The sequence below is a fragment of the Gorilla gorilla genome, chromosome 15 (genome assembly GCF_029281585.2).
Source record: "Gorilla gorilla gorilla isolate KB3781 chromosome 15, NHGRI_mGorGor1-v2.1_pri, whole genome shotgun sequence".
NCBI classification, from domain to species: Eukaryota; Metazoa; Chordata; class Mammalia; order Primates; family Hominidae; genus Gorilla; species Gorilla gorilla.
Genome location: NC_073239.2, coordinates 111004691 through 111017109, shown reverse-complemented (window position 1 = coordinate 111017109; position 12419 = coordinate 111004691). Strand labels below are relative to the sequence as shown.

Here is a 12419-nt window from a genome sequence, read left to right as displayed (position 1 = left end):
ATCAGGTAGCTGCGTTTGCCATAGGGGCGGGACTTCCTTCCCAGCGCGCACGAGTACGTGCGTGGAGGTCCCGCCCCGGAACTGCAGTTGCTGCTGCAGCTGAGGTACAGCGGCGGTTTCTGAGGCTCCTCACCGGCGACTGACGGAGCTGCGGTGGCGTCTCCACACGGTGAGTACCAAAACGAGCGGGGTTGGAGCCGACTCTGGAGAGGGGCTGAGGCCAGGAACCCGGGTTCCTATCGCGGGTCGCTCTGGGCCGGTGGGTTCCCGGGTCCAGAGAGGGCGGCCGCCGGCTCAAGCCGTCCAACCGAGCTGCATGCCACGGTCCCCGCGCCTTGGGCTCCTTGTCCGGTCATCGGAGCCTGACGGCCTTGGCTTCTCGGCTTCTCGGTTTCTCGGTTTCGTGCGCGCGTTCGTGCCTGAGACAAAGCGAGAGCGCCGCGCGGGACCGGCGTCACGAGGAGACAGAGGCCCTTCTACTCTGCCTGGCGCTCTACGTGTCCTCGCCCCGTTCGCGTGGCACCCCCCGCCCTCTCCTTGTTGAACCCCGCGTGTTTTTTTTGTTTTTTTTGTTTTTTTGTTTTTGCCGTGGCGCAGCGGGTCCGGCGGGCACTGTGCGAACGTGTTCTCCTCGCCGGGCGCCATGCTCAGCGGTTTTTTTGACGTGCGTCACTTTTTCGTAGTGGCGTATAAGGATTCTGTGGGACAGATGTCCTCGTTTTTCCCATTGTGCAGACTGGGAAATAAGACTCAGAGATTAATACGTCCACCGCAGAGCCACAGCTGACAAGTGGTGGATCTGGATTTGAACCAAAGTTTACCTTGGTCTTTTTCACGGAATCTCTTATCTTTCTTGGCCTTTCTGAAAAGGAAAAACCTGGATCGAGTTCCACCCAAACGAGTTAGGCCTAAATGGCCATTAAGCCACTTAAAATATGATGAAAAAACTGGATGGGTTTTAAGACGCTTGGCAAAGGAAAGGATGGTGGAGCAGGCATTTGCTCTCTCAGGCAAGGCTTGAGAAGGAAGCAAGCGCAGTACGCTTTTAATAAAGCTCACCCCTCCTGCCCCCACAAGAAAAACCCCTGAGATTCTTACTCTGCCTTCAGAACGACTTAGGTGTGGCAGGTTTCATCCTCCGTGCTTTACATAATTTCCTTTATTTACATAAAATATACAACTTAGATATTGTTAGGTACCCTCCCCCTTTTTATAGATGAGAGCACTGAAGTTCAGAGAGGAGTGGGTGGCACCATCCAAGGTCACACAGGCAGTAAGTGTTGGATTTGGAATTCAAACTAGGTCTAGCTCATATGTCTTTGTTCCATCACATGTGTACCCTGTGTTCCAGGCAAAGCTGTCTGTTCTGTGGTATTCTTTGTTCTTCTCTAGGTGGGAGCAACTGTGTGATAGCCATCTTTGTATCCTCAGTTCTTTGTAGGGCCTAGTTGCTTAGAAAATATTTGTTACATCAGAACCCTCTGCTTCTCAGACACCAACCTAATAGAACATGTATCTCCTTTTCAGCAACCATGAAGTTGAAGGACACAAAATCAAGGCCAAAGCAGTCAAGCTGTGGCAAATTTCAGACAAAGGGAATCAAAGTTGTGGGAAAATGGAAGGAAGTGAAGATTGACCCAAATATGTTTGCAGATGGACAGATGGATGACTTGGTGTGCTTTGAGGAATTGACAGATTACCAGTTGGTCTCCCCTGCCAAGAATCCCTCCAGTCTCTTCTCAAAGGAAGCACCCAAGAGAAAGGCGCAAGCTGTTTCAGAAGAAGAGGAGGAGGAGGAGGGAGAGTCTAGCTCACCAAAGAAAAAGATCAAGTTGAAGAAAAGTAAAAATGTAGCAACTGAAGGAACCAGTACCCAGAAAGAATTTGAAGTGAAAGATCCTGAGCCGGAGGCCCAGGGAGATGACATGGTTTGTGATGATCCGGAGGCTGGGGAGATGACATCAGAAAACCTGGTCCAAACTGCTCCAAAAAAGAAGAAAAATAAAGGGAAAAAAGGGTTGGAGCCTTCTCAGAGCACTGCTGCCAGGGTGCCCAAAAAAGCGAAGACATGGATTCCTGAAGTTCACGATCAGAAAGCAGATGTGTCAGCTTGGAAGGACCTGTTTGTTCCCAGGCCGGTTCTCCGAGCACTCAGCTTTCTAGGCTTCTCTGCACCCACACCAATCCAAGCCCTGACCTTGGCACCTGCCATCCGTGACAAACTGGACATCCTTGGGGCTGCTGAGACAGGTAAGGGCAACTCCGGCCAAAGCAGGATTGCTTCTGGATTGAGCCCATAGCAGCTAATAGGCCAGATAATTGGGAGAGAGAAGAATGTTGAGAACATAACCACAAAAGCAACGCTGAATAAAGGTGTTTCAGCCCCTCTGGTTTGAAATATGCTCTTCTTGAATGGTATCCTAGCCAGATCACTTTTTATCTCTCTCAGCTCTGTAGACCCCATTATCAACCAAATGGAGATAACAGTTTCTACCTCTTGCATTGCTGAGAGGGTTAAATGCCACAGTAAACTAAAGCTTACACTGTACATTGGAAGTGGTCTGCAAATCGTAGTTTCTGCTGTTCTTGAGCCTTTTCTAAATAGCTCAAAAGGGTAAGGCAAGGCTAAGATCAGCCCTCTGGAGAGGTAGATCTTCATGAGTATAGGGAAGAACTGTCTAATTCTCAGGAGTTGTGCAAAGGTGAAAAGGGTTGCTGCTTTGGGAGTTGATGAGTTTCTTGTCATTGGAGGGATTTGAGTGTGGTGGATAGTCATTGGGTGGATTTTGTAAACAGATTCAGCTATGAAGTGTTAGGACTATGCTGTGTTTGAGGTTCCTGCAAGACTTTTGGAAGCAATGACAGGTTGACTTTGCTGGATAGACTAGACTGCTGACTTGGGGGAGGAACTAGTACTGCCTGGAACTATTGGTCTGTTTAGACCAGCAGTGTCCATTAGAAATACATATAGTCATCTCTTGATATCCATGGAGGATTGGTTCCAGGACCTCCCTTGGATACCAAAATCCAGGGATGCTCAAGTCTCTGATATAAAATGGTGTAGTGCTTACATATAAACCATATAGGCACATCCTCCTGTATATTTTAAATCATCTCTCGATTACTTATAATATCTCATACAACGTAGGTCTTATGTAAATTGTTAACACTGTATTGTTTAGGGAATAATGACAAGAAAAGTCTGTACAGTGTTTAGTACAGATACAGTTTTTTTTTTTACCCCCCTGAATATTGTCGATCCACAGATGCAGAACCCACGGTTACAGAAGGGTGACTGTATAATGTGAAACACATAAGTAATTTAAAATTTACTAGGAGCCACTTTTTTTAAAAGTTAAAAACTAGTGAGATATTTTACGTTCTTTTTTTTTTTTTACTAAATTTTCAAAATCTGGTGTGTTTTAAACTTGCAGCACATGTCATTTTAGAGTAACTACATTTTAAGTGTTCAGTAGACACGTGCTTTGGGTTTCTGGAACAGTGGTCAGGAAACTCAGGATGACGTTCTGTGGCAGTCATATAGATGGAAGAGTGAGGAACTACAGGAAAGGGGAATGGAGATAATAACTTAGAACATTTACTGAGCATTTAAGATGTGTCATGCACTGTGTTAAGTGCTTTATGTTGATGAAATCGGTTGTCACAACCACCCTGGGGTGAGTACCATTATTCCCATGTTACAGATGAGAAAACTCAGCCTCACAGAGCATAGACAGCTTCCCTAAAATTACACAACTGAAATGGTAGTATATGGATTCCAGGCTAGTTCTGTGTGTTGTTAAGCATTCTGCTACACTGCTTTGGTATGTGCAGCAGAGTCCTGGAAGTAAGTCCCTGGAAGGCAGAAACAAGGTTTATATGAGCCGTTGTGGCCAGAGATTGACATTTGGATGTATACCACAGTTCCTGTCAGGTTGTGAATCTACAAGTCCGGAATTCAAAACGACTTGGATAAGTCATCCATCTGGGGCTGTGAACAGACCACTGCCCATGCAATAATAAATAGACCCTTAATGTGGGGATTAGGGGCATTGGTCCCCTGTGCAGTCGAAAATCCATGTATAATTTTGAACTCCCCCCAAACTTAAACGTTAATAGCCTATTATTGGCTGGATACCTTACAGATAACATAAGCAGTCTATTGCACATATTTTGTGTTATATACTTTATTCTTACAGTAACATAAGCTAGAGAAAAAATGTTATTAAGAAAATTGTAAGGAACAGAAAATATATTTACTATTCATTAAATGGAAGTGGATCATCATAAATGTGTTCATCTTCATCTTCACTTTCAGTAGGCTGAGTAGAAAGAGGAGGGGTTGGTCTTGCTGTCTCAGGGTGGCTGAGGTGGAAGAAATTCTGTGTATAAGTGGACCCCCACCTTCAAATTTGTGTTAAAGGGTCAACTGTATATCCATTACCCCCAAAAAGATACCCTGGGTTTTTTTTGTTGTCCCTCCCTCCCTCCCTCCCTCAGTTCTTGTTCCTCCTCAGGCAACCACTGATAGGCTTTCTATCATTATAGATTAATTTGCATTTTGTTTCTTTCTTTTTTTTTTTTTTGAGACGGAGTCTCGCTCTGTCACCCAGGCTGGAGTGCAGTGGCCCAATCTTGGCTCACTGCAACCTCCGCCTCCTGAGTTCAAGTGATTCTCCTGCCTCAGCTTCCCGAATAGCCGGGATTACAGGCACTTGCCACCACATCTGGCTAATTTTTGTATTTTTAGCAGAGACGGGGTTTCACTATGTTGGTCAGGCTGGTCGCAAACTCCTGCCCTCATGACCTGCCTGCTTCGGCCTCCCAAAGTGCTGGGATTACAGGTGTGAGCCACTGTGCCCGGCCTAATTTGCATTTTCTAGAATTTTATATAATGAAATCATATAATATGTACTGGAGGGGGTGGTATCTGAGTCTTTGACTCAGCATAATTTGAAATTAAGCCATGTTATTACAATTACTAGTAGTTCATTCCTTTTTAGTGACAAATAGTATTCCAATGTGTGGGTACAGCAGTTTGTTCATCTATTGATGGACATTTGTGCTTTTTCTTGTTTTTGGCTATTACAAATATAGTTATTGTAAATACTGTTGTACCAGTCTTTGTATGGATATGTGCTTTAATTTCTATTGGATAAATACCTAGGTGTGGAATGGCTAGGTCTTGTGGTAAATGTAACTTTTAAAGAGTTTTCCAAAGTGATTATACCATTTTACGTTGTCACTAGGTGGTATGAGTTCAAGTTGGTCCATATTTTTGTGAATAACTAGGTATGCTCAGTCTTTAATTTTATTTTAGACTTTTAAAATTTTACTATTATTTCCTTATCATTTGAATTTGCATTTCCCTAGTGACTAGCAATGTTGAGCATTTTAGCATATGCTTATTTGTCTGTTTGATTATTTTGCCCATTTTTAAAATAGGGATGTTCTGTTGTAGAGTTTTGGGAGTTCATTGTGTATTCTAGATACATGTCCTTTATCAGATGTGAGATTTGCAAATTTTTCTCCCAGTTTGTGGCTTACCTTTTCATTCTCTTAACAGTGTTTTTCAAAGAGCAGAAAGTCTTTATTTTGATGAAATCCAAATTAGTCTTGTCTTTTATTAATTTATGCTTTTGGTGCCGTTGGTGTTTTATCTAAGAACCTTTTGCCTAATTCAAGATCACAAAGATTTCTCCTGTGTTTTGTTCTAGAAGTGTTAATAGTCTTAGGTTTTATGTTTTGGTCTCTGATCCTTATTGAGTTAACTTTTATTTAGAGTGAGAAGTATGGATCAAAGTTTGTGGGTTTTTCTGCATATGGCTAATTATTTCAGCACCATTTGTAGAAAAACTATTCTTTCTCCACTGAGTTGACTTTGCATCTTTGTTGAAAGTCTGTGACCATATAGGTGTGGGTCTTTCTCTGGAGTCTTTTTGTTTTCCGTTGATCTGTTTGTCTAGTCTTTATGTCAGTTTCTTATTCTCTTGGTTATAATAGCTTTATAATAAGTCTTAAAATCAGGTAGTATGAGTCCTCTAACTTTGTTCTTTTTAAAAGTTATTTTGACTGTTGTAGGCCTTTGCCCTTCCATATGGATTTTAGAATCCGTTATATCAGTTTCTAGAAAAAAAGTAAGCTGATATCTGGATTGGGATTCTGTTGATTACAGAGCAAATTGAGGATAGATGACGTCTTAACAGTATTTAATTTTCCAGTCTATGAATATGGTATCTCTCCATTTCTTTAGATCTTTAACTTTTCTTAGCAATGTTTTAAAATTTTCAGTATATAGATTTTTCACATCTTATGTTAGATTTATCCTTAAGCATTTTATATTTTTGATTCTATTGTAAATGGTAATTTAAAATTTTTTATTTCCGATTGTTTGTCGCCAATAAGTAGAAATATGATGGATTTTTGTATATTGATCTTGTGTCCTGCAACTTAGTTCCACCAAGTAGTTTTCTGAGGATTCCATGGTATTTTCTGCAAAGATGATCATTATCCAGTCTTGGATGCCTTTTGTTTTTCTTGTTGTATTGCAGTGGCTAACACCTTTAGCAGAATTTTGAATTGTAGTGGTAAAGTGGGCATTATTGCTTTGTGTTTGATCTTCTGGGGAAAACATTTAGTCTTTCACCATTAAGTCTGATCTTAGCTGTAGGTTTTTTGTAGATGCTTTTTATCACGTTGTGGAAGTTCTCTTTGATTTCTCATTTGCTGAGAGGTTTTATCAGGGATGGATGTTGGATATTTTTCAAATGCTTTTTTACTGCATATATTGAAATAGGTGGTTTTTCATTTTTAGTCTGCCAATGTGGTGAATGACATTGATTTTCAATTATGAAATTAGACTTACATTCCTGGGATAAACTGAACTTGGTCACAATATACTATTCTAATTATATTTTGTTGGATTTGATTTGCTAAAATTTTGTTGAGAATTTTTGAACTTATGTTCATGGGATATTTGTAGTTTTCTTGTAATGTTTTGGTGTTGGAATCAGTAATGTAGCTTCAGAATGATTTCTGAAGTATTCTGTTCAGTTTTCTGAAAGAATTTATACAGGATTGACATTTTATACCCAACTTAAATTTTTGGTAGAATTCATCTGAGCCTGCACTTGTCTTTGTTGGAAGATTTTTGACTACAAATTTACTTTGTTTAATAGATTAGAGATATTTGTGTTACTTATTTTTTTCCTTTTTTTTTTTTTTGAGATGGAGTCTCGGTCTGTTGCCCAGGCTGGAGTGCAGTGGTGCGATCTCGGCTCACTGCAAGCTCTGCCTCCTGGGTTCACACCATTCTCCTGCCCCAGTGTCCCAGGTAGCTGGGACTACAGGTGCCCACCACCATGCCCGGCTAATTTTTTGTATTTTTAGTAGAGACAGGGTTTCACCATGTTAACCAGGATGGTCTCAATTTCCCGACCTCGTGATCTGCTTGCCTCGGCCTCCCAAAGTTCTGGGATTACAAGCATGAGCCGCCACTTATTTTTTTCTTGAGTGACTGTTTTCTACTTGCAGTTCTATTAGTTTTTGTTTCATGTATTCTGACAATCAGTTTATGTGAATACATGTTTTATGGATTAAAACATTAGATTATTATTATATCCTCTAAATGAATTGGCTTGTTATCATTATGAAATGGCCCCGTTTATCCTTAGTAATTTATTTTTATTCTAAAATGTCCTTTGGTATTGATGCAGCCAGTCCAGCTTTATTGATTAATGTTAGCATGGTATGTGTTTTTCAATACTATTACTTTCCCTTATTTATATTTAATGTGAATTTCTTATAGGCAGCATATAAATGGGTCTTGCTGTTTAATCAGACAATTCATGTCTTTGAGTTGAATTATTGAAGCCAGGCGTGGTGGCTCACATCTGTAATCCCAGCACTTTGGGAGGCCAAGGCATGTGGATCACTTGAGGCCAGGAGTTCAAAACCAGCCTGGCCAACATGGTGAAACTGTCTCTACTAAAAATACAAAAAAATAGCCAGGCATGGTGGCATGTGCCTGTAGTCCCAGCTGCTTGGGGGGCTGAGCCACAAGAATTGCTTGAACCCAGGGGGCGGAGGTTGCAGTGAGCTGAGATTGTGCCACTGCACTCCATCCTGGGTGACAGAGTGAGACTCTATCTCAAAAAAAAAAAAAAAAAAGGAAAGAAAAAATTAATTGAGTTACTGAGATTATTTATGTTTAATGATTATTGATAATGGTTGGGTTTACTTATTTATTTTTTGACTGATAGCATACCTGATTTATTTATTTTTTTCACATTTCTGTTTTTTATTTTTAAATTTTTTTTCCTTTTCTATGTTTAGATGTTTATTTTTAATTTTTTTAAATTTTTCCATAAGTTATTGGTGTACAAGTGGTATTTGGTTACATGAGCAAGTTTTTTTGTTTGTTTGTTTTTTGAGACGGAGTCTTGCTCTGTCACCCTGGCTGGAGTGCAGTAGTGCTATCTCAGCTCACTGCAATCTCCACCTTCTGGGATCAAGCCATCCTCCTTCCTCAGCCTCCCAAGTAGCTGAACTACAGGCATGTGCCACCATGCCCGGCTACTTTTTGTATTTTTAGTAGAGACAGGGTTTCACCACGTTGGCCAAGTTGGTCTTGAACTCCTGAAGTCAAGTAATCTGCCCGCCTCGGCCTCCCAAAGTGTTGGGATTACAGGCATGAGCCACTGTGCCAGTTTAGTGGTGATTTGTGAGATTTTGGTGCACCTATCACCCGAGCAATATACGCTACACCATATTTGTAGTATTTCATCCCTCGCCCCTCTTTCATTCTTCCCCCCAAGTACCCGGAGTCCATTGTATCATTCTTATGCTTTTGCATCCTCGTAACTTAGTCCTGCATATCAGTGATAACATACGATGTTTGGTTTTCCATTCCTGAGTTACCTCACTTAGAATAATAGTCTCCAGTCTCATCCAGGTCGCTGCAAATGCTGTTAATCCATTTCTTTTTATGGCTGCATAGTATTCCATCCTGTATATACCACAGTTTCTTTATCTACTCGTTGATTGATGGGCATTTGGGTTGGTTCCATGATTTTGCAATTGTGAATTGTGCTGCTATAAAATTATGTGTGAAAGTATCTTTTTTGTATAATGACTTCTTTTCCTCTGGGTAGATACCCAGTAGTGGGATTGCTGGATCAAATGGTAGTTCTACTTTTAGTTCTTTAAGGAATCTCCACGCTGTTTTCCATAGTGGCTATACTAGTTTGCTTTCCCACCAGGACGTAGAAGTGTTCCTTGTTCACCACATCCATGCCAACATTGTTTTTTTTTTTGAGATGGAGTTTCGCTCTTGTTGCCCAGGCTGGAGTGCAATGGCGCAATCTCGGCTCACTGCAACCTCTGCCTCCCGGGTTCAAGTGATTCTTCTGCCTCAGCCTCCCGAGTAGCTGGGATTACAGGCATGTGCCACCATACCCAGCTAATTTTGTATTTTTAGTAGAGACATGGTTTCTCCATGTTAGTCAGGCTGGTCTCAAACTCCCGACCTCAGGTGATCCGCCCATACCCAGCTAATTTTATATTTTTAGTAGAGACGTGGTTTCTCCATGTTAGTCAAGCTGGTCTCAAACTCCCGACCTCAGGTGATCCGCCCATCTCGGCCTCCCAGAGTGCTGGGATTACAGGTGTGAGCCACTGTGCCCGGCTTTTTTTCTTTTTTTAAGTCAAAGGCTCACTCTGTTGCCCAGGCTGGAGTGCAGTGGCACAATCTTGGCTCACTGCAACCTCCGCTTCCCAGGTTCAAGTGATTCTCCTGCTTCAGCCTCCTTAAGTAGCTGGGATTACAGGTGCCTGCCACCATGCCCGACTAATTTTTGTATTTTTAGTAGACATGGGGTTTCACCATGTTGGCCAGGCTGGTCTCGAACTCCTGACCTCAGGTGATCTGCCCACCTCAACCTCCAGAAGTGCTGGGATTACAGGCATGAGCAACCGTGCCTGGCTGCCAACATCTACTGTTTTTTGATTTTTTGATTATGGCCATTCTTGCAGGAGTAAGGTGGTATCACATTGTGGTTTTGCTTTGCATTTCCCTGATCATTAGTGATGTTGAGCATTTTTTCATGTTTGTTGGCCATTTGTGTATCTTCTTTTGATAATTGTCTATTTATGTCCTTAACCCACTTTTTGATGGGATTTTTTTTTTTCTTACTGATTTGTTTGAGTTTGCTGTAGATTCTGGATATTAGTCCTTTGTCAGATGCATAGATTGTGAAGATTTTCTTCCACTGTATGGGTTGTCTATTTAGTTTGCTGACTGTTCCTTTTGCTGTACAGAAGCTCTTTAGTTTAATTAGGTCCCAGATATTTATCTTTGTTTTTATTGCATTTGCTTTTGGGTTCTTGGTCATGAAATCCTTGCCTAAGCCGATGTCCAGAAGGGTTTGTCCAATGTTAATTTTCTGGAATTTATATAGTTTCAGGTCTTAGGTTTAAGTCCTTAATCCATCTTGAGTGGATTTTTGTATAAGGTGAGAGATGAGGATCCAGTTTCATTCTCCTACAGGTGGCTAGCCAGTTATCCCAGCACCATTTGTTGAAAACAATGTCCTTTCCCCACTTTATGTTTTTGTTTGCTTTGTTGAAGATCAGTTGGCTGTAAGTATTTGGGTTTATTTCTGGGTTCTCTATTCTGTTCCATTGGTCTTTGTGCCGATTTTTATACCAGCATCACTCTGTTTTGGTGACTATGGGCTTATAGTATAGTTTGAAATCAGGTAGTGTGATGCCTCCAGATTTGTTCTTTTTGCTTAGTCTTGTTTTGGCTATGCAGGCTCTTTTTTGGTTCCATATGAATTTTAGAATTGTTTTTTCTAATTCTGTGAAGAATGATGGTGGTATTTTGATGAGATTGCATTGAATTTGTAGATTGCTTTTGGCAACAGTCATTTTCACAATATTGATTTTACCTATCCATGAGCGTGGGATGTGTTTCCATTTGTTTCTGTTGTCTGTGATTTCTTTCAGCAGTGTTTTGTAGTCTTCCTTGTGGACGTCTTTTGACTCCTTTGTTAGGCATATTCCTAAGTATTTTTTTTTTTTTTGCAACCATTTTAAAAGGGATCGAGTTCTTGATTTGATTCTCCACTTGGTCGCTGTTGGTGTATAAAAGAGCTACTGATTTGTGTACATTAATCTTGTATCCAGAAACTTTGCTGAATTGTTTATCAGTTTTAGGAGCTTTCTGGAGGAGTCCTTAGGATTTTCAAGGTAAATGATCATATCAGCAAACAGTGCCAGTTTGACTTCCTCTTTACTGATTTGGATGCCCTTTATTTTTTTTCTCTTGTCTTATTGCTCTGGCTAGGACTTCCAGGACGATGTTGAAGAGGAGTGGTAAGAGTAGGTGGGCATCCTTGTCTTGTTCCAGTTCTCAGAGGGAATGCTTTCACCTTTTCCCCATTCAGTATTATGTTGACTGTGGGTTTGTCATAGAAGGCTTTTATTACATTAAGGTGTGTCCCTTGTATGCCAGTTTTGCTGAGAATTTTAATTGTAAAGGGATGCTGGATTTTGTCTAATGCTTTTTCTCCATCTATTGAGATCATGTGATTTTGGTTTTTAACTCTGCTTATGTGGTATACCACATTTATTGACTTGCATATGTTAAACCATCCCTGCATCCCTGGCATGAAACCCACTTGATCATGGTGGGTTATCTTTTTGATATGTTGTTGGATTTGGTTAGCTAGTATTTTGTTAAGGATTTTAGGATCTATGTTCATCAGGGATATCGGTCTGTAGTTTTCTTTTTTGGTTGTGTCCTTTCCTGGTTTTGGTATTAGGGTGATGCTGGCTTCATAGAATGAATTAGGGAGGGTTCCTTCTTTCTCCATCTCGTAGAATAGTGTCAAAAGGATTGGGACCAGTTCTTTGAATGTCTGGTAGAATTCTGTTGCAAATCCGTCTGGTTCTGGACTTTTTTTTGTTGGTAATTTTTTAATTACCATTTCAATCTTGCTGCTTGTTATTGGTCTGTTCAGGTTATCTCATTCTTCCTGACTTAAGCTAGGAGGGTTTTTTTTCCAGGAATTTATCCATCTTTTCTAGGTTTTCTAGTTTATCTGTGTAAAGGTGTTCATAGTAGCCTTGAATGATCTTTCTTATTTCAGTGGTTTCAGTTGTAATATCTCCTGTTTTGTTTTATAGTGAGGTTATTTTGATTTTCTCTCTTCTTTTCTTGGTTAATCTTGCTAATGGTCTGTCAATTTTATTTATCTTTCCAAAGAACCAGCTTTTTGTTTTGTTTATCTTTTGTTTTTTTGTTTGTTTGTTTCAATTTCATTTAGTTCTGCTCTGATCTTGGTTATTTCCTTTCTTCTGCTGGGTTTGGGTTTGGTTTGTTCTTGTTTCTCTAGCTCCTTGAGATGTGACCTTAG

The 12419-nt window shown here is 40.7% G+C and overlaps 1 protein-coding gene across 1 annotated transcript in view; it reads left to right on the top strand.

Moving 5' to 3' along the window:
* Window positions 1-7: 7 nt before the first annotated feature.
* DDX24 (DEAD-box helicase 24) overlaps window positions 8-12419 on the top strand; it is a 30432-nt gene continuing 18020 nt past the window's right edge. The window contains exons 1-2 of the mRNA XM_004055616.5: window positions 8-169; window positions 1528-2250. Of these exons, the coding sequence (XP_004055664.2) occupies window positions 1533-2250 (718 nt within the window). The 5' untranslated portion in view covers window positions 8-169; window positions 1528-1532. The remainder of the gene's footprint in view (window positions 170-1527; window positions 2251-12419) is intronic.